Below are 23,222 nucleotides of genomic sequence, written 5' to 3' on the forward strand. Positions count from 1 at the left end.
TATTGATACAGCTTTAAAAAAACAGAATACTGTAGCCCCTACTTTCAAGTACAAATAGTACCTTAAACCTCTTTAAGCCCATTGGAAAATCAGAGTAATAACTTTACATCATTACACTTATAAAGGGTCAAGCAAGTCAATGTACACGTCTGTTGGGGTAACCTTGAGCACAGGTACTATTGTTAGTTTTAGCAGTTTAATGCCACAGTTTCGGGATATTATTAAGATCATACTTTAATAAAGGTGCAAATTTAATTTTAAAACCTTGCAGACTCCATCCAGTTCTGTGATTGTAATGAATTTCACAAAATGTTTTTTTAAAATATCTTCTTTCCTGAACCACAAACAAGTTAGAAATAAATGAAACATATGTACTGAATGGCAAAAGTACACAAGAAGAACATTGCTATACGAAACAATTCTATGCTTTAAAATTCTCACTTGTAAAAACACCCGGGCGTAAACAATTAAAAAGTTTGCACATCCTAGATGGGGTCTCGACTCTGTGGAGGGCAATTTTTTCACCCTTGAAGTGCCAACAAAAAAAACTCCGATACTTAAAGAGGTTTTTTTCTTTTTCTTTTTAAACACACGATGCATTATACTGCAACTAAACTTAAAACGCAAAAGCAAACCAGTCACACAAGTTTTTTTTTGATAATTTACTACAAAGATTATTTTTTTTCACTCGTTTAAAACGCGTACAAAAGTTCAGTAGTTTTACACAAAGGAGTTTTTTTTTGAAAACTGGAGGTTTGAGAGAGATCGTTTGAGGCACCTTGTTGCTTTACAAGCGGACGGACACGAGACAGTAGTAGTAGCAGAGAGGAAAAGAGCCCCCTGATGGCCGCTTTTACTGCGATTGCCGAGATGGTGTGCAAGACTTCAGCCGGACCATTTTGAATTCAGTTTCAATTGCCGCTTCCAATCTGCACATTTAGTAGTGATGGCAAATAAAGAAACTAAAGTGCCTAAAAACTGTTTAAAGTATTTGCCCGTATAATATGTGTGCAATAAGCCTAAATCAAGTGCTAATAATTATAAATTGGTGCATTTAATCATTATACAGTACATTTTCATCATGTGCAGCTTAAGCAATCAGAATGCAATTATACGAAATTAAATATTTTCACTATTTTCTTTTTAAATTACCAATTAAGTCTTATTAAAACATTCCCCCCCCACCCCAACTGTATTTGCATACATTCTTTAAATTATGTACCAAAACCTGGGATGTGTTATTTTGATTTTTTGCACGGTTGTCGCAATACCCAAGAACTGCATTAGGAATGTTCACAATAACCAATGCAATTTTTAATGTATTTCCCAACAATGCAACCCAACACACAATGGACGGCCAGTCACCTCCAATCATATTGATTTTTTTTGGTTGTAGCTGCCTCCATGGAATGAAGGGCAAATACAGTAAGACTTGTTTAGTGAATTAATATCCCCTCAAGTTAGCTTAGTCAGTAGTCAACTCTTAACACTTTACCTTAGATAAAGCACATTCATTCCAGATCAAACCACATCCCACTCCATTAACGACCAATGTACACACTAAGCATAAGTGCTTGCATTAGGTAAATCATGAGACCTAAGACTTTTTCATCTTCTTAGTAGACAGAATAAAAAGATATTTGCTCCACAATACCTCAACAGATTTAGTGCTACAATAAACAATAAATAGAAAAATTACAAGTGCTACGGTACAGTATATCAGAAGAGCATAAATTATAAAAATGCACAAATACCTCCCCCGCCCCAAAATTGCAAAGTATAGAAATTGGCTTACATTTAACCAAGAAAATACAACTATAGCTGTGGAATAGAGGGATATCATTACAAAGTTACTGTATCTGAAAAATCAATGCGGCCGTTCTGTGCAACACCGGTATCTACATTCACAATGATACGAAATGTCAGCTCCCAACCACAAGCACGTCTCAGCAAAAAAAAAATAACAATGCAACTGATTTTGAGATACACGCCAATAAATACTGCACCCTTACTTGCCATGCTGGCAAAAGGAAAAAAATATGGGAAAATGTATCAAACATTACAAAACACGTTTCACTGTAAAGCAAGTGTAAATTAACACGAAATGAATTAGTATGTTTAAAAAAAACGAAACAATGAAATGAAATGTATACAAACATGAAGGGGAAAATAGGAACCTATCCAATATATTGCAAAAATAATTTACTTTTCCAAAACATGGCTACATAACCTGCTGGAATATACAATACATAAACAAATACCCCACCCTCCACACACAACCTGCGCTTGTGAATAGGCCTGATTGAGTTCCATAAAATGAAATATTTAGCAATTTTTTTTTGTACAAGCCTTATCTTTCTAGGCACACGAGTCCAATGTGTATGCAAAGATGAGCTCACGTGCGCAATGCAAGAAATGCGGCACGGCATCAAAAAGGAAATGATTTATGCGAGTTGGCTTGTAAGCAGGATGAGCAATTAAGCATGCGATTTAATTCCTAACGGCTCTATACTAATATACCATCATGCGAGTGACAATCAGTAATTATTGCAAGTTAACACAGAAAGACAAGCCTGCTACATGGACTCAGCTGCTCGAATCGAGGATGCTGCCTATACTAAAAAAAACAGTGTTGGAGCAGGAGATAAAAAACGGTGGATGGGTTTCCAGCACCTGGGGTGTTCCACTCTACATCTTTAGGAACAGAACATAAATAAATAAAAATCACTATACAAATAGACATGAGTTGTAATCCAGTGTACTGAGGAGTGCCAGAGTAAGGCCTGAGGAAAAGAAGTCTGCGAGATTAAATGTATCTTAGTCCCCTGTGCCCACCGCCCATGCACTACATGTAAAGATCACCAATATTAAGAACTGCCTCGAATCAATCATGAAGCCTCTTTCCAGAATGGTACCAGCAAGCTTGCTGAGAAACAATGCTTTGCAAATACTGAATTTTTGTAAGATTTTTACAATTGTCCCTGAAAGCAAAGCGACAAATATTACTTCAATCCGGAGACAAAAGACTGCTTTACATAATGCACTATTACGACAACGTTATGAGCTTTTACAAATTTATATTATATGTACGTCCGTGCCTTAACATTCTTCAATAAGGCATAGAGCAATTAACCCCTATGGCTATAGCTGGAGTGGTCATGCCAATAATAAATCAGAAAAATACACGTGGTGCACTTTCGGCAGAGTGATCCTTTACACGCGGTGCATGGAGAGTGCAGAGGAAGAAAATCTATAAGCACTGGCCAGTCTCACAGACTTGTAGGACAAGGAGAATAGTACTGCATATCCCTGAAGACTATTAAGGAGTTAACGGTAAAGGCTGATGCTACAGTGACCCGTTAAAAGGTGCGGACCAGTCGACTGCTGTAAAAACAGTGTTTAATTCTCAGCAGGGAGGTTAATTACGACAGTTTTTTTTACTCTACATTCACTGTAAACTATTTAAAGGTGTCCACAATCTGCATTAGCTACAACGGTACCTCCATCTTGGTCAAGCTTAACGTATTCAAGTGGTAAATGTTTGGACCCACAACGTGACCATCCTTACCATTTATTTCAGAAGCATTTCAAATAAATAAAAAACTGAAATGTCATAAATCTTCATCTTGAGCAAATTCAAGCCTTTGTTGTATAAAATGCTGCACACAGCACTCTAATCCCTGATGGACAACCATCTGCATAAACATAACATGTTCTTCTATTATTTTTAAAGAGCAGGCCATATCTAAATATTGTTAGTTATTATAAATGTAATTATCCTGAATTACAATACAACTCATGCTCCTAAAAAATCACTATTAACATTTGGATACTTCATAACACCTTTGCCATTCTTTGTTATATTAAGAAACTATTTTATATCTTCTTGCATTACCTTCGTGTACCATGTAGCCCTCCCAAAAACATCCGCCAATCACATATTTTAACCATGACTGATCAGCAACTACCATGGCAAGCAAACATCAAAACCTATTGAAACCATACTCTACATGTCGTTTCCTTTCCGCACACAATTACCATGCAAACTCACAATTCCGAACCATGTCGAGAGATAGGCTCGGGACCTTGATTCGGCAATAAAATGCCTCCTCTTAGGGACAGGATATGTTTTCTCAAGTAGTCCATTTTGCAAGCATACTTAGTGGCAGTGATCCAACCGAAAAATGATGGCTTACCATCGTAAATATGACAGTCTCGTTGATTTTCACAATTTTGATAGCCTACAATGCTCGTAAAATACTGCTAAAAATTTTCTTAAATTTATTCGCATTTTTTAATCTTTAAAATTAACAAAAATGTTAGAGGGATCAGTTACGAATGGATTAAATTTTTTACGACGTTATACATTAGTGTTTTCAACACAAAACACGACATTGTAATTAATTTTAGCAGCAGACCTCTCTCCCGACATGGCTGCAGCCTTGCTGTGTTCATAAACCTTGACTTTCTCTTGCCAGCAATCATACAACAGGCAGATTTTGCCTATTGACTTACTATACAGGTGGTACCTTTTAGAAAGGTATTAAGTGCATCATTGCACATTTCTCTTTACTTTTTAAATTTAAGAGCAATGCAGTTATTCTCCACCATTAAGTGCTGTATCGTTCTCATCAGCGGTCGAGTTTGGGGCAATGTCATTGTGGGTTGAGTAGCCGGAGTTAAAGGCAGCACAGTCCGACACAGAAGCCGTAAAACCGAACGCCAGTCTGCTCCCTGTGTCGCTCTCTCCGTCAACTCGACGGCGCTTTGGCGGCACCTTAAGTGTGCCCGCACGCTCCTTCACCTTGTACTCCAGCGTGCTGTGAGGAATGCCGTACAGGGCCTGTGCCTTGGACACGCTCATCCGCCCACTCATTACCATGCTGATTGCCTCCTCTAGGATTCCGCTGTCATACTGCCGGTAGCGACCACGTTTTCGCCGCGGCTGCTTGTTTGGGTCTCCGTTATCAGTTCCCTGAACTTGTCTTAGACCGGTCAGGAGCGGTCCCACCTCTGGCGACCTTGGCCGTGTTACATCCTGATCTGCCAGATATTTCCCATTGAGCAGGGCCAAGTCATTGTTATTGTTGTTGCTTGCAGCTGCCTTGGAGGATCTTGAGGGAATGCAGTTCTGCTGGCAGGTAACTGACACTCTGCTGCTTAGGCAGGATAGCTTTCAGTTTGCGTCCAATGCTGGAGCCGTCCTTCGCAGTCGACAAAGCAGACGATGCACAAGGAGAGGCCCTGTCGATGCTCGAGGTTGCATTGACATCTGCCGGTAGCGGATTGGACAAGGCGCTTGAAGAGTTGACGCGAAACTGGGGGATCTTAAGACGCACAGACCCGGAAACTGAACCAGACCCAGAAATGTCACGATCTTGCAGTCTAACTGCCTGAGCTGCCATACGTTTAAGTGCCAACTGTTGCAGAAAGCTGGATGAGCTCATTGAATGCCGCCCATCTTGCCTCACTGCAGTGCTTTCCGTTTGTTTTACTAGGCTGCCCAATCCTTCACTCAGAAGAGCTCCCAGCCATGGCGCGAGGTTTCGGCCCTCTGAGGTGTTGATGCGAAGTTCGTCTGCGTTGCTTGTGCCAAGGCACGTGAGCTCTGCTAGCCCCTCCTCAATGGCACGTTTGGCCATGCCCTGAAGCGTGGCCGCCCCCCGCGTGTCTGCATCGGCTTCCGCCCCAGCCCCGCCTGTGGGCCGTAATGCTCCCAGGCCGAGGCTGTCCGAGGACCCCCTCCTCCTCCTCTCCTCCCCATACAAGTCCCCCGCGGCCAGGCGGCTGGTCCTAGAGGCACAGGACGGAATGATACCCGCGCTCAGCTCAGCTCAAAATGGATAGGGAGGGTCATAGGGGGCTGGACTGACCTAGCCGTGACCAGGGTTTGGTGGGGACTGGAGGAGGGGGGGTCCACTGTTTTCTTTTCAACTATCAACTTCAGCAATAAAACACTTCTCCATTTGAACATCATAAAAGTCATTTTTTTTTTCCAATTGAAGTTTTGAATGCAAAACTTCACCATCCTTTTTTTCTTAGGTTTCCAACTTTCTAGCGATTTCACTGTGCAGCCATTTAAAGCTGAAACTTTGCAGTTTCAAGAAGTTGCTTCCATTTTGATCATAATAAAAAATAAATGCAGCTGAAGCTTAATTGTGTCTTCTGGGATCCCTGAAACTGACCACAAAAATATCGCTCAAGAGAAAAGCGCTCCACCAAAACCCCGGCCACCACCAGAGCAATAACAATGAAGTTTGAACATGCACATTTTTAACAGCTTTTTCGCACACGGTTTTTTTTCAATACACCTTCAAAATGATTGCCAACGCACATGAAACAACCGCTACGATTTACTGTATACTTAATATGCTGGGTAATTACAGTGTTGACGTGCATACCAGTGCACAAAATGTATGTCTTACCCTGCAGCTGATGCTTTTGCAGACGGGGATTTAGAAGCATCCATTGATTTTTTGGTGGAGAGGTCCAGCACGCCAGCTACAAATAAATAAATAAGACAACATAATTCGGCTGCAGATAATTGCAGATGAAGAACACATGATAGCTTTTAATTTGGATGTATTTTTCATTTTAAATGACAAGCTTATTGGAGTATGTCACAATTATAGCAATATTGCCCAAGTGCTCAAAAACACAGCAAAGTTGGTAAATGCTAAACAACAATGAAACATGCAGCCCCATCCCAGCAATATAATGGGCAACCATCAATAAACAGTGAAAATTACTACCTTGGTCGTATTTGCAGTCCTGAGTATTCTTGCCCAGGGACAGGTCGAGAGGGCCATCCTCGTCATCCTTCTCATCTTCTTCTTCCTCCTCCTCCTCCTCATCTGCTGTATGTTCATCTTGTGTTGACAGCAGCTTGCTTAGGATGGAGTCATCTGCCAGAGGAGTGGGGGCTGTGCCTTTCACTGGGATCGCTGCAGGCTCCTGCGGAGGACTCTCGGCCTTGTGTTCCAGATCTGAAGGGACGGCCAACGTGGTGCTGCACACGGAAACACGGAAACCACAACCCAAAGCATTTTTAAGTGAAACATGTTTTCCTCCTGCATTAAGGGAACATTTCCTCCCCCCCCCCCCTGCTTTAACATGAAAAATCAACTGGTGCTACATGTTTTCACGGTTGTTCTGTATAGGTCTGATGCGTTTGTCGTGCGGGATGATCCGCTCTATGGCGAACGCACGGTAAAAACTGAACACACTTCCAAAGAGTGTACAGAAATTCAATTGATAAGTATATATTTTCGAAATAAATATTTGTCTTTAGATTAATTCACAATGCAAATGAGCGAAAGCGGCAGCACGAACGAGTTCGCACAGAAGACAACGGCACACGACGCCACACCCGCTGGACGTGGGGCAGGAGGGCTTTGCTGACGGCACCGAGGTGGCTGCGTCAGCGGCTGGGGGTGGTGCCATGGGACTTGCTTCGCAGCCATCCTTCTCGGCGGCTGCCGCGTCCCGACGCTGCGCGTACTCGGCTGCGAACTGTCGTATCATTCTGTACATGATCTCGCGGGCCACCAGTGGAATGGCTGGGTTACATGCTCTTGGTGGATCTACAGGGGAAGAGAGAGTAAAAAACATTTTAAAAATCTGAAATGTTCATTCACTGTCTAAATACGTGTATTATTGAAAAGCATTCAATCCAATTTTATCACGAAAAATTATTCATTTGGAGAGACTAAGCAGTAGTAACAACAGAGAAAAAGTACGGCGTTAATTGCAGGACACTCGCTAAAACTGTCGTTGTCATATTACGTTATTAAGCGAAAAAAATGTCCTGCTAATAACTGTTACTTTAGTGAAACGGTGGAATAATAGGCTTTACCTTTCCGCTGAAAGAGAGCGTGGAGAAAAGTTTCTGTTTCACGTTCCAGCTGCTCAGCAGTGTCTGTAGAATCCGACGCACCGTCCACATCCGATGGAGATGACAAATGCTCCTGACAAAGGCAAGCAGAGACTTGCGATGAAAAACCAATGACACTCCTGACCAACCCTTTAAGCAAATATTTGACGATTGCTTAAAACAGTCAGAAGGATGGCATCTGTTAAATAAATAACATGTAAATGCATGGCTCAGACATCTATACCTGGAGAGACCAGGTGGCTCACCTTTACTTTGTCCCGCCGTAGACAGCAGAAGGGGCAGTTTTCATCTACTATCCAATCAGAGACTTCCTCGGGTTCACAGTCTGAAATAACCAGTTTGCACATCCACAGTCAGTAACTTGGTCATGTTCATTCATAAACAAAGGGTATTTGTAGAGTAATTCCAATCCAGTTTCCCACAGCGGCGCTCAACCCATGCCGTATATGAAGGAATAATGGCGTTTAGCATTAATAATTCCATAGAGTACTATTGTCACAGCTAAGAGAGAAAATGCAAAAAAGAGACCGTGTACAATGATAATTGGCTTTTGCGTATCATTAGAAAACATTTCTAATGATTTTCACAAGTCTTTTAACACCATGTAAAATGCCCTGCTTATAATGACTGCTTAGATGCTCTCTTTAAGCAATTACAAATCACAAAGGAGACATCTTTTTACAAAGCTTGCTTGTAAAAAAAAGTCTATCTGCAACATTTGCATATATAAATTATCAATCATCTGACCTGTCTTTTATACAGTCACGACAGCAAGGATTACACACTAAATATGACAAACACACCAAAGTCAGAACTGGAATTACAATAGCCCTGCCCCTTGTGTGGCCCCAATTATGGTGCAATAATTTAATGGTTGCACTGACCTACAATTTCTTTCTCACAGAAACACACACGCAAACAGTTTTACTTTAGAGATGGAAATGCAGCCTCTGCCTGCACATGCTACAATTCCAACTGGCTAGATTATAGGCTGCAATTGTAGGATTTAGGGGTTCTTAGGTGTGTCTAAGCTGGCCAATATTAATTAAGTCCATAAGGAGATACCTGGTAATTTAGCATTTCTTAACTGCCGTTTTACCATAAACACACACATACACATGCTGAAAACCAACCAACGTCAGTTAGCATGAATTATCTGGTCAAAAAATTTAACAATTATTTTCAGAATCTACCCAGAATACTCAGATGAAAAAACCCAGCAACATTGTTAATTGGTGCAAAACCCTTGGGCCGTTAAATACAAAGTAAACAAGCACTGAAGGATAACATGCAGTACTGTCAGCTTTAACAAAACATTTATAGTGGTTGTACATGGAAGGCAGTAAAATGACATACCATCGAACAGGCTCAAGTCTCTGAGCAAGCCTGGTCCGTAAAGCCCCTCCAATATGCTCTCAAAGCCTGCAGAGAAGGAAAAAAAACAGCGCGCAGCAGATTTTTTAGCTACATTTAAAAAAATCCTTTTTAAGAAATGTCTTCAGCTACTGAACATTTTTTGTTTGCTACTGCTGGGGTTTATCTATGAAAAATGTTGGCTCTGATCACAGCAGATGTCGCAGAACACCCACAGAAGCGAACACAGCTCTCCGTCTCCTCTTGTACCATGCTTCATTTGCTCTACCTTCCCACTATCCTCCCACTATCTTCCCAACGCGCTCGACTACAAGCGCACACACTGCGTGTTTACTGTAAATACAGGCGTGTCTTGCTTAACGAGCGTTCTTTCTACGATAATTTTCTAAAACGAGCAATTTGATATCAGCCCCATTCGTTTGCAAAAGGAGCAAAATGTTCGTTTATCGAGCGGACAAAGATCGATAAATGAGTCCCGTGGCACAAGGGGGTGCAAGGTGGCCCGCAGCCGTTTGCTTACCAGTTGTGTTGTGCCGAGTGCACGCGTATTTGGTCTTGTGGGTAAGGGGCCATCCATTTAGTAGGTACGCAAAACATCTGTCAAAACTTTACCCCCCCCCTCCCTGAACGCACGCGGACTTTTAACACCCCCCCTCCCCACCTGCATACGTTCGCTTGACCCCCCCCCCAATCCTATAGAACGGCCGATATTTAATCCACGCAAAAACGATCAAGGATGAATAATATTAACGTGTTTAAGCTAACAGATACTCATTTGAAGGCCAATGTTGATAAATTATTATCGAGGCTTCACCCCCCCCCCCCCCCCGTTTCCTATGTGTATGCACATTGTCAGTAGACCCCCAATACGCAAGCGTACCATATGGGTTAACCCCCCCTGCCCCCTCCACGCGTACGTACTAAATGGATGGCCCCTAAAGGGGCCTCGCTCATGGTGGTACTGTAATGGGTAGGTGGGCGAGAGCGGTATTGGAACAGGTAGCATGCGGCGCTACGAACCCAGCGAGTTCGATTCTCACTCACGGCCAACACCAGTGACGATTATCTGAATCGGTCCTGGATCTTGCACTGTGGTTCTTCATGCGTTGTGTTACATTCGATGTTTTCTTACTTTATTTAAAATATGTATTATTTGTATTTTTCACGTAAAAAAAAGTTGCTTAAGAGTGGAACATTTTGGGGCTCAAACATAACTCAGATTTTTTACATGGGAGTCAATGGGAAAACAATAATCGTTTCACAACGTTTTCGCAGAAGGTATCTCGCGCGTTAAACAAGGCGCGCGTGTTAACCAATTACTGTACTTGGACTACAGCTGCATAAGAGTGTAGCGTCTAAAAAGGAAGAGGCACGGGAGTACAAGTTGTGAAACCACCATTGGACTTGAATTTTGGACTGCAGCTGTGTTTACTCGGTATGAATACCACACAGCATATCCTACTGAATCTACATACCTTTAAAGGGCATGGTTGGTGTGGGTGGCTGGAAATTAAAAATAAATAGCAGAAATTGAAACATTTTCACCAAAGCTCTGTAACTTGGGACAGACATCCTAATGTTAAACAAACAAGTTTCATTATAATCGTGTTCACAAAAACACACGTTTTAGAAGGAGATGCATTAACATCCTGCATGTCCTGATACAAAACAGTCAAGATAAAACGAAGCAGTAATAACCTTTGACCTGTTTAACAAAGAGTCCATGGTGATGTACACAATAAAAAAATATGCAACAATGCAAAAAATCAATACAACATGCCCCTCCATTCTCCTGTCAGCCTGATAAGAGCTAAATAAATTGCATATATGTTAACTAGCTCGCTTGCTAGCATAGTTACACCACTGACATGCTCACAGTAGCATACATCCACACTACTGACATGCATGCAAACAGGGGAGACACAAACTACCCATCACACATTTTAAAATATTCAACGTCAGAGCGTATTGTATTTTTTCTCATTCAGCGTGATTTTAATGTCATTGTGTTTTTCTTTTCATAACCATTAAGAACCGCCAACACTGAAACCATAAATATCACTGGCATGCCCACTCACCAGGACACGAGCAACCCATAAACCTATACACATGGGCTGCCCATTCATTTCCCTTGCAGACTTATAGGTTTATACACTCGAATGTTACCCACTCTGGTATCTCTGTAGCTACCAATGAAGTAATATTTTGTCCAGGCTCCAGCACAAATAAAGCTATCACATTAATATTTATGCAAGCCACGATGGTTGGATAGCATTTAACAGTCACATGCACAGCAGATAAAAAATATGCACGTGTCAAATATATTGCCACAAGTATTCCAGTATTTTTTACACAGATATTTGATAGATATGACAACAATGTGGGCTGTGAAAGTTTACAATTGATCAACATTTCATTATGTTCAAAAGCGTACTTACAATGCTAACTTGTTCACGTAATCCTAGAGCAATTGTGAATAATGTTTTTGTTATAATTATCAACATGCTACAACATATACAGAATATTTGAGCAAAATTTTACTATGGCCAACTTGTTGAAATCAATATTAAAACTAACATTTGAGCGAATTAATGTGAAACATTGTCATATTCCTCCATAATACACACAGTGGAACCTGGCTGAAATGCAGTACAGTACTTAGTTCTGAAGTAATTTGTGCAATCTCCATGAGTTATTTGAAATAGAATTTGAATTCCTAATTTACATAATTGGCTTCATTGAAATACAATGGAAGGTCTATATAATGGCTTCCCTTTCAGGCTTGTACTGATGGGATTCTAGCATGTGTACCTTTATTAGGCTCTTCCTAAATAAATGGCTTTCATACCGAAATATTCTTTAAATTACTGCGTTAATAACGAAAATGCCTCAAAAGATACATTACTTTAGTTCAAATAAAACATTAACTATAGGTGTATCCTCATACTATATTTCCACAAATTAAAGTTTTAATTCCAGTATTGTTTGTGGCAATTTTGCTATCAACAATATAAGAGGAAATGTAGATGTGGTAATTTACAAGTTGAACGTGACATGTAGGTTAGGCTATGAATGTAACCTAACCGATCATATTTACATAAGGGGAATCATTATCTTTTTCCTTGCCATTAAGCAGAACATTTTAAAATGTGGGATTAGTTTTAGGAGGGTGCTGCAATGCCAGTGCAACATCGACTTCTCCGTCTGTTCCTAAACAGTTTATTCAGTAGACAACAAGCATTGGTAATTCTCAACAGTAATGGCAAGCAGGAGGAATCGAACCAATGATCCAATTGGAAATGACCCTGTTGTAACTTGACACATTTTCAAGTGTAAATGTTTTATCTTCCCAACTTAAGACCTTATTATTTACTTCGAGTGATAATTTAAATGTCAGTTTTCACTTTTTTTTACACTGGGATGCATAAATGAAATGACCCACGTATGAAAATAGATTTAAAAAATATATAATACAATATTGATTGCCACTGTATTACAGTGGAACAATTACGGTTCCTCCTGGAGGCAAATGGGAGTAGGTGATATGTCTGTGCCTTCCTGCTTTCACTCACAACCACGAGAGTAGACGAGAGGTATTCAAGGACAGCATATGAAATATCTCAAGTAACATCCTGGGTGAAAAGGTCAAATATTAGAGTATTTGGACCACTAATTGTATACAATGTATACATCTAATTCTGCATCTGTGCATCTATCTACAATATCCTTTCCCCATTTTAATGTCCTGCATTTGTATGTACATGGACAATGACAACACCCCATTAACTATAATTATCTTTACTATCAAATTATGTAAATGCTATGAGATATGAGCAACCAATAAAAAGTATAGCTTCTCAATGATTGATACTTGAATCTGGATTTCTCAGTGTCACATTGAACAATGAAATTAAACCTCGTCTGCGCATTATTGTGCACAACACCTGGGTCTATTTTATCAATGCCGGAAATGAGACATTTGTGAAATATATCAGGATTGACACTTGATGTACTCTGAAAGTAAATATTAAGTTTTGTATTAATATGTATATTCCGTTACAAAAAGTCTGTCTAATATAAAAGGAAATGAGACCTTAAATGTTGCAGTCGATGGTGAGTACCCTCAAACATCCAGGCAACAATATTCCAGATTGCTTCGCTCCTTATTTATGCTTCGTCTATTGCCGGTCGACAAAGAAAAGCAAGCATCATGCTGTCATCATTTTTTTCACAGAAATGAACACTGGACTGAAGGCAATTTATGCACGCATGTTCAAAGTGACTGGAAAGGGGGGGGCAATAGACTATAATTTGCAACAGGTAGAAAATGGGCTGCAGAATATTGTTGTGACAGACTCTTGAATATGACCCCACCCCCCCCCCCTGTGATTGCCGATACTGTTGCATAGTTAGCTTATGCCAGTGTGGGATCAGTGGAGACAATCTTGAATTATAGTTTGGGAATGAACAAGTTGTGTGCCCACATGACATGACGAGGGAGCATCTGATAACTTCTCATAACAATCCTGATCTGATAAAGGTACAATATAAAGAGCTAATGTCTTAGTGGTGATGGGGCCTTCATTTACCGTTTAGACCCAGAGTCCAAATGGCAGTAGATGCAGTCAAACTATCCACTTTCTCCAACACCCAAGAAATTCAGTCAGGATGCTAGAGGTGTGGTGCACATTGACTTCATGCCACACAAGGAGATGTTCATAGCTCGTCAACTGCAGAAGTTGAAGAAAAACAGCACGGAAATATTTGAGCCACACCCTTCTTCCGATGTGACTATGCCTCAGCGCACACTGCAAGAGTTGCTAAGGTTGACGCTGTCAAGGAATGCCACTTTGAGAAACATCCACATCCTACATATTATTCACACCGAGCACCTAGTGCCTTCCAGCTGTTTCTCAAATGGAAGACATGTCCGATATGAGGATGATGAGCTGAAAGGAGGTTGTGCAGAGGAACATGAATGGGCTTGAATAAAAGTTATTTTGTGAGGAATAAAAATCATATGGAATTATATGAAAAATGCATTGTTAAAGAGGGTTACTATGTTGAAACCATGTGATTGTTGTGTATTTATCTTTTATATATGTTAGGCTCAGAATTTTTTGTAAATACAGTTTAAAACACCACAGAAGTAAACTGATAAAATGTTTAAACCTACACAATTTTGTAAGATTCTTAAAACTTGAGTTGCTATATGGCATAGAACGAATTTACATGCCCGATATAACACATTTCTGCAAATATCACATGAAATATTATGCAAAGCCTGGGGAATTTTAGATGCATGAAATATACAAAGTATTTGACCAGATGTCATCAAATGACTCCCTTGTTTTTGTCAGCTCAGGAAAAGAAAACAAATATACTTCAGTTTTAAAATAAGAATAATAATCTGGTACTTATTTAAATTTCCCGGAGTTACAAAGATAGGATATTCTGTGCCAATACAATGTATTGGCAAAGAATATTACGTGAAATAATTGTGTGGGAGTTGTTTTTGGTTCACGGCATGGTGCCGATGACCTTGACAAAATTGGTGGTATCAAGTACAAAAAGGAATTTCACAGCATTCCAGACACACTGTGTATTTTGCCACGTGACTTATTCGTCATGGGTTTATCTTTTAGTGGATAACAAGCCCAACGAGAAAATAAACTTTGTAGTTTCACGCTTTGTCAAGTACAAGGAATATACTGTTGAAGGTAAATCAATAGAGGTTTCCACGCATTGTCTTAGACAAGACAAAATGGGCTCTCAGTGAGGCTTTGGCCTTCATATTATTTACACTAAGCAAACCACAGGACACAGTAATTTTACAGTGAAACACAATTTTTGTGCCTTTTACAAGTTATTAAAAGTAATGGCATGAAGGTTTGCATAAAAAAGGCAAAACATGAACGTTTTGAAATATATCATGTACTTAAGGAATTCCATAATTAATGGCAATTATAATTATGTTATAAGTGACCACAACGAAAACATAATATAAATGTGTGAATGTATTAATAACTTTAAAAGCTTTGGCCTATATAATATATAACATGACGCAGTTCGTGTGCATTGCTGAATGTGTAAATATTACATCTTTGGAATATTTCACAAGTGTAACACCACGTTGAAAATGAGCGAAGTGAAACTTACTTAGGTCTTACAATTCTAGAATGAGACATCCCTGATAATAAACAATGAATACACAAGTTGAAAAAACTCCTTAACAGTACTCCACACCAGACTTGACGAGGTGGCTTGTAGTGAAGCCCACGTTCATATAAAATGATGGCAACGTCACCAATATTCGACGATGAAACGTCTCAAGGGAATAGCCTTAATGCATATATAAACGTGATCATGTGTGATGGTGGTTTCTCAACGACTCATCTCATTTTACATCTTTAGAACAGCATGACAATTTAGTTTTCATATCAGGGACAATTGAGACGATATACGTGGCAATGCTCAAAATATAGACAAAGCCAGGTAATATGAGCAAGAATATCATTCATAGAAGTACATTGAAAGGCACCAAACAAGGTGATGATGGCCAGTTTTGTCATGGCAATTCTTTTCTTCAGTGAAAGATAAGCGATCACGGACCAGCATGCAATGTAATTACCGGACTGGCTCGAGGGTTCTCAGGAGTCCCGGAAGATTTTTGGCTTGCTCCAGCCCCGGCCTGTAGGTATAAACTTGTCACTTAAGCTCTGTCAACATCAGGTGGAGTTGGAAACACCCAAATTTTGATCACGACACTGGTACTTAATTGTGTATTACCTTCCCAAATGTTAATCGGTGATCTAGCAAGCAGACCAAACTACAGTGCTTAAAAGTTGATCATTTTTGGAATCTCTATTTAAATTTCCTAGAAAACAAATTATGGATCAGAAAGCCAAACTAAACATACCAGTAATCTTGTTTCAGTCAGTTTCAGATACACACTGGAATAAACATGAGGTTTTTTTTTAGAAGTCATTAAAAAGCCTATATGGATTTAAAATTTAATTTATTTTGTATGAAATAATCAATAGCGTATTAGATGGTAATTGCAGCAGCTGTAAGTCAATGTATTTTTGGCAGTTAGAAATGTAAATGATATAGATAATTACGTAATATTTATTTTTTATAACAAAAAAATTGGGAAAAGAACCTGAGTTGTGGAATCATATCAAAATAAACAAATTAAGTGTGGTAAAATATGCACAATTGCTAGAACTGAAATTTGGTTATTAATTTCAGGTAAACCACACAATCGAATGACAAGAGAAGAGGCAAGTGTTTACATTTTATAAAATGTTTAGGTAATCTTCCTTAGAGAATGGTATAAATATCATGCAAGGAATTTACAATGAATGCATTTGTCAAAATTATATTGGAATAAAATAGCACACAAGCACATTAGATAGAATTCCAATAACCTTGCATCTAGGTGCTAAATAATTATATTGGAAGCTGGGTAAACTCACAATGATGCGAGACAGAATGGTTTATTTTATATTGCACTTAGGATGATTTTGAATATTTACATGGTAAAATTTTTACTTAAAAAAGTGGCTTAAAAAAATCCATCAAAGCAATGCTCCCAAGCTATATTAAATGCCCAGCACTGAATAATGTACAGTACTGTACAATCTCTATGATTAACAGCAACACAAATGTTTCCTGTAATTGCACAAAATTGTAAATAGCTTAAGTTCACCAATTACATGTGCTCACTCTCTCTCTGATAACAAAAATGTATAAAAAACGATCTGTCCCGACATTGTTACCGATCAGAAAAAAATTACATTTCATTGGTATGGGCTGCATGTTTTTCATAGTAATTTTTTTGTATAAATACTATATGGTGCTTTAAAAACAAATTGGAGGTAGTTTACAGACAATTCCTACCAAAAACCCAAAATACACCAAACCCAGTCTTCATTAATTGTTAAAATCATATTTTAAAAAGCATGAAACTGTAAGAGCAATGAGTATATTCGAAATGAACATAAAAAGGCTCACAGAATGATGCATATCACTCTCGTCTGTTTCCAAAATATCTGATCAATTTCATGAACGGTCCTACTAAAGCACTTGAGGCAGCAAGTTGACCATCTCAATGTTGATTAATCAAAACCGTAATCCCGTGTCATTACTCCCTATATTACTGCAACAGGATGACATTTTATTTCTAAAATGGATATTCAACTTGTCCACACCATAACTCCATTTTAAGTAAACATGTGTACACCTTGTAGGTTTTAGTTGAATAATTTTCCAAGCAAAATCACTTTTACTGAATAATTATATTAAATTCCAGTGCTTGCACTATGAACCCATTATAATTTATTGTACACAGTCCTTCCATTGTATTAAATGCACGTAAGCAAAATATGACTTTGTCCATGTACTCAATTACAGCAAAGACAGTGGTTAATTCACAAGTGTTATGTTAAATGTCATCTCTACAGCTGAGTGTTATTTATCATTCACCAGCTAGTCTAAAAAAATCATCAAAAAGTCTGGGTTGCTTCCACATTTAAATTTTAAGATATATTCCATTACATTTGGCTAACATTTTAAAACGTAACCTTTACAAACACTCTGTTTGTGATATCAGTAACACTTACGGTTGCTTGGAGCACGTGCTTTGGAAAGTAAAACTAACATCTTTTGTATTTCATTCAATCAGTTGTTGGCTCTTTCCAAAGATAACATTGAGTTATATTTGTGGTAGCATAGATCTAGGGAATCGACCATGTAAATAAAAAATGAAAATAAATGCAGGTAAATAAATGAGCTATGCACTAAGCTTACTAAAGTGTGTGTTTTATGGTTAAGCCATTGCATTTAAGACATGCAGCACTTTGAAGAATTTAATTTCGGTTACCATATACTGTACAGTATTGTGAAACGAAGCATGCAAGTTGCCCTTACACAAAGAGAAAATAATTCCAACCGCCATAGTAAGTTCTGTCGAGAAATTATAGCTTTTAAAACAAATGTACAAACGAACGTGAAATTAAATACGCATAAGAAAACAAGAGCAACAACAATTTATAAAATGTATCTTCAAGGTATTGTTAGGTTGCATGACGAAAATTTAATTAAATTACTTGTATGATAACAATCATATCTTGTTACAAATTTTACTGACGTCTAAAATGTAACAACAAATAGAATGCAACTGGCGCAGAAAAACGGGCACTCTTTTGGATGCAAATTATAAAAATGCAGACAACGCTGTGCAGCTACATTGTAGACCGAAGAAACTTGTACTGGCAGATTTAGCATGTCCGCCTTCAGGTTCAAGGTTCGCAAATTCGGACCGCCAGTCTGCAGGTGGGTTGTTTGGTTGCGTGCGAGGATTAAAATATCCCATGACACGTTTTGCTTTAGTACGAGCAGGTGGCACGGCCAAATTTACGTAGACAATAGTAGTGCATGAATAAAAATTGGCCACATTGTAAACAAGTAGTGTAATGGAGCCACGGAACACACATCATAGAAACACACTAAATACTGTATAAATAATATAGGCATTTCTATTTTACCATCAATTTCCTGGACTTCAAATATAAATTATTGTTACACGAATCTTATAGAATTCCAAACCATATTTTTAAAAACAAATCTAAGAAACGTCTTTTATACCTCTTTGAAGCACACAATATTGTGTTGCAGCATGACCGTTCTCACTAACAGCAGCAATTTCTCATTGGCAAAACCTTAAATACGAGTCAAAATAAGATCATTTATAATTGTGGCAATTCACACCATGAAACTAGCAAAACTAAAAATAAAAAAAAATGTTTCAAAGGAACACATTCATTCACCTTCTCTGATCCCAACGTGGTCTTGTCAAAAACTGCCTGTTTTGCTACATTTCAGAAGCATTTACTGGGGTTAAAGTTTCAACCACACCCTTTAATGACAAATTGTTGAAAACGGCTCTCATCCAAATTAAAACGGCAAATTTAGTTTGCATCAAACACTCCCCAAAACAACAATTGCCTGTGAAAATACAAGTTGAAAACCACATCCCATTAGTGCTCCATGAGAACTATGAGAATATTCCACGACAAATTCCTGCCATGTATGAAGGCTTGGAATGTTTTCTTTCACAGCCACTTGTCTCAAACATTTTGCTCGTTGTAAGATTTAGCGACTTACATGCTTCATTTTTACGCTGTTTGCTACAGCAACACGTTTTCCATGTTTGCCAAGACAAAGTGAAAATGGCACATTCTCACAATGCCGACACTTATCTGCAATCAGCTCTAATGAATATGTATGATTCTGAGCAAATCCAACGCAAATATGCATATTGTAACCCTACTAAGTATTCCCAGTCTTTAAGCTAGGTGACATTAATACAAATCTGGCGCACATTCTGATTTAATAAAATAACTAGGCATCCGTCGTCAACAGATTACACAAGCATTTTCGATTGCTGGGATTATGGACCACAAGTGTCGGTGGGGTGTGTGGTACTGAACTCGCTGCCACACACATTAACCAGCAATTACACACTGCTTTCACATGCTCTCTTTAAGTTTCTAAATGCTGCTTGGGCAATCTTAAAAGAGATTCCGTCGCACACGGGACAATTATTAGGAATTTAACCCGTTCACCCACTGGGCACAGAAAGCACAAATGATGCAAAGAGACTGCAATCTCTTGACTTTTGGTGACAAAAAAAACCGGGGCTTTAAAAACACTCATTCAGGTTGGGCAAAGCGTCACAACAACACGATGGCGAGAGCCCTACACGTGAACTACTGTATTTACAAACGAAAGTGTGACTGTCCAGTTAAGCTCGTGACACATGACTGATCCTTTGAGGTTTGTTTGGCTCGCACTAGGGGTTTAACACCAACACTTGCTGGAATTCCTCACGAAGGAGCTCTGCCAAGAAGAGGTTTGCATGCCACAAGCCTGTGTGGCAAACCATGCCGGTCACGGCCCTCCCAAGAGAAAAGTCACCTCTGTATCTAGTTACTGTGGTTACCCCCATTCCATGAGCTTTTATCTTAAAATGCCCGTGATCTCGTATTCAATAAATTACAGCACAATAATCATTGAAAATGGTGAGCATGTAGTTGGTGGGCTGCACTATTAACCAGTGTTTATCGGCTGAATCACCGGTGTTGTCCGCTCCCCTCCACGAACCTCACTATCACCAAGCCTTATTAACCAGCTTGGTGAAGTATGATCAAACAACTCGTATCATCCATACGATACGGAGAGGATATCATCCAGCAGTGGATTTACATTATTAATAGCTGACAAATCACAATGCTCGCAACAACCCTTTTCTCCCAGCACCGAAAATGATACCAAGATACAAACTATATATTATTTTAAATGCTGTACAGCCAGGACTCCCCTGGGTTTTGTGTCATCACATAACACGAGTCTTCTGCCCTCAAAGCAACAGCATGCCAACATCACAAAATTATACACGCACCCAAACCTTCAACCGTCTGAGTGCCACGCTCTCATCCACACACCGGGATGCGTTTAAGGGTTTAAAAGACAAAGTTACCCCCCCTGTCCCACAGCACACGTACACACAGGCACAGACGCACACAAAACTGTCATATGCGCACACATAACTTTAATTAAGCTTACCGATACGTTAATCGCACGATTGTTTACTTTTATCTTGGTTGCTGGCGAGGCACCTATGTTCAAGAAGTGGGAGGCGACGGATGATGGACGGACGGACGAATGACAGATACGACCGGTAAAAAAAAAAAACCTACTAGAACAATAAAAAAATATAGAATTTAGAAAATATATTTTTCGGAGCAAGCAATAAAATGTACGGCATGTGTGTGTAATATTATAATAGTAGTAGTGAGCGCACTACGGGAGACGGGTGATAAATTGTAAAAATTACGACAAAAAAAACACACACAGGGCAGAGAATTCACACTACAGAGAGAAAACTCCAGCACCGCGCTACTAAACTCCGATCGATGCAGGTCTTGAAAAGAGCAGAAAAAAAACCCGAAAAGAAAACTTTGTTCTTTTTTTTTACACTACTTCTTTTCGAGCAACACAAAAAAGAGATAGAGAAACAGAGAGAACGAACGAGCGAGCGAGCGAGTTGCGAGGTTGGCCCAAAGACGACCCTGAGTGAGAAAGCGATACAGCCCAGCGCAAGCTCCCAATAGTGAACGCCCGCCCGCCCGCCTGCCCGAGGGATTTCCGGACTCCAGGTGGGCGGAGAGGAGTTGACCAGAGGCGGACCGTGTGGGTCGTGGAAGGGCCCCCCACCACCACCACCACCCCACACGCCGCCTTGCGAGAGGTGGAAGTCGTAGAGACTCCGGCAGCTGAGGTGGGACCTTGGCCCGACGAACGTGTGGGTTGAGGAGGGGGCAGTGGTTGTGATGATTTTGGGGGACTGGTGGGCGTGTGGGTCAGGGCGAGAGATTTGAGAGATTGACGGAGTGGAGGGAGGGGGTAACCAGGGACACACTGCGGGTGGGTGAGGTGGTACTGACTGACTTGGAAGGGTGAGCAGGTGAGGGTTGAAGGAGGAGTTGGATGAGGTGGAAGATTAGACGAGGTGGTGAGAGGTGGTGGTGGTGGGGGGTGCCAATGAACCGACCTCGCTTGCCTCTTTCGCCACCTCCCCTCCCCTCCAAAACCGGCAGCAGCAGAAACACAAATAATAGAAAGATGATGATGATGGCGTGAGGCGGATAGACACAGAGATAATGTAGATAAAACACAGCAAACGTAAGAACCAAGACCACCAAAGCCAGCAGCAAGAACCACGAGCAATCAGCAGTAGTCTGCTCAGCGGCGAACACACTCGCACACAACACGAGTAGCAGCGTCGGGGGCGATGGGCGGATGGAGAAAATGATAACAGTCATAATAACAACAACATCAACACACACAAAAATAATAAATAAAAATGCAAAAAAATATGGAGTCGCCCGCCTCGCCGACAAGGGGGGGGGGGGGGGTAGTGTTGGTGGGAGGAGGTTGAGCCCCGTCCCACCGCTGCCCGGCGTTCTAACACTCACACGTCGCTCTGGCTGCTGCTGCTGCCCGTGGTATCAGCAGCAGGAGCAGCAGCTTGTGGTGTCAGTGCAGCTGCTAGTGGTGTCAGTGCACGACACAACGAGGATCTCCCTCGCTCGCGTCCCTTGCGCACTCTCCCACCCGCGTCTCGTGTCTCTGTCCGCTGCGCTGCTACAGCCCCGGCCGCTTCCGCCGTCGCCTCTCCCCTCTCAGCAATCTCCACCACCAACACCACCAACACCTCTCTTCCTCGGCCACGCATCCCGGTCACCGACTGTCTCGCTCGTTCCTTGCTCACCCCCCGTCACTCACCGATGCAGTGGATGAGTTTGTGTCGCCACGAGTCGAGTTCCCGCCTGAAGCCGCGCCTCTCGGCCGAGCAGCGCGGGCTCCGGCACCAACTCGCCATCATCGTCGTCGTCGTCATCATCCGTCCGTTCCGCTTTCCTCAGCGAGCGGGCCTCCGCCCCCTTTTTTTCCGTCTTCCCTCAGCCTCCCCTCGCTTGCTCTCTCTCTCTCGCTAACCTCCTCCTCCTCCCCTCCTCCCTTGCCGCTCGTCTCCCCTCCCCGCGCGTCTCACGGACGCAGCCGCCGCCGCCGCCTCCTCCTCCTCCACCACCACCAACAACTCCCCTGTGTGTGACGACGTCCACCCGGTGACGTCATCACGCACGGCCGAGGGTTGCATCACCGCGGACGCGACGTCACCGCGCACCGTTGTGGAGATGCGGCGGTTCCGCGTGACGTCACCGCGTCGAGGTTGCGTGGTGACGTCGACTCGGGGACGTGACCGCGGGGTTGTACACGGAGCAAGCACGTGTAGTTAGTTGTCGGTTGTGCTGGGATGTAAATACTGCTTTGATGATTTGGTGTGAAAGAAACGCTGCGCAGATTCAATTGATATCAAGCGCGGTTG

The 23,222-nt window shown here is 40.9% G+C and overlaps 1 protein-coding gene across 1 annotated transcript; it reads right to left on the reverse strand.

Moving 5' to 3' along the window:
* Window positions 1–322: 322 nt before the first annotated feature.
* Window positions 323–22,820, reverse strand: LOC133343486 (ligand-dependent nuclear receptor corepressor-like protein). Its single transcript, XM_061553140.1, is given in 9 exon segments — window positions 323–5,078; window positions 5,080–5,793; window positions 6,426–6,501; window positions 6,753–7,009; window positions 7,370–7,583; window positions 7,856–7,967; window positions 8,140–8,219; window positions 9,251–9,316; window positions 22,619–22,820. Coding segments are annotated over 9 exon segments (2,097 nt in total). The 5' UTR covers window positions 22,716–22,820; the 3' UTR covers window positions 323–4,597.
* Window positions 22,821–23,222: the final 402 nt, after the last annotated feature.

Source organism: Lethenteron reissneri, chromosome 17 (assembly GCF_015708825.2).
Source record: "Lethenteron reissneri isolate LAM-NWPU_2019-01 chromosome 17, ASM1570882v1, whole genome shotgun sequence".
In the NCBI taxonomy this organism is placed as follows: domain Eukaryota; kingdom Metazoa; phylum Chordata; class Hyperoartia; order Petromyzontiformes; family Petromyzontidae; genus Lethenteron; species Lethenteron reissneri.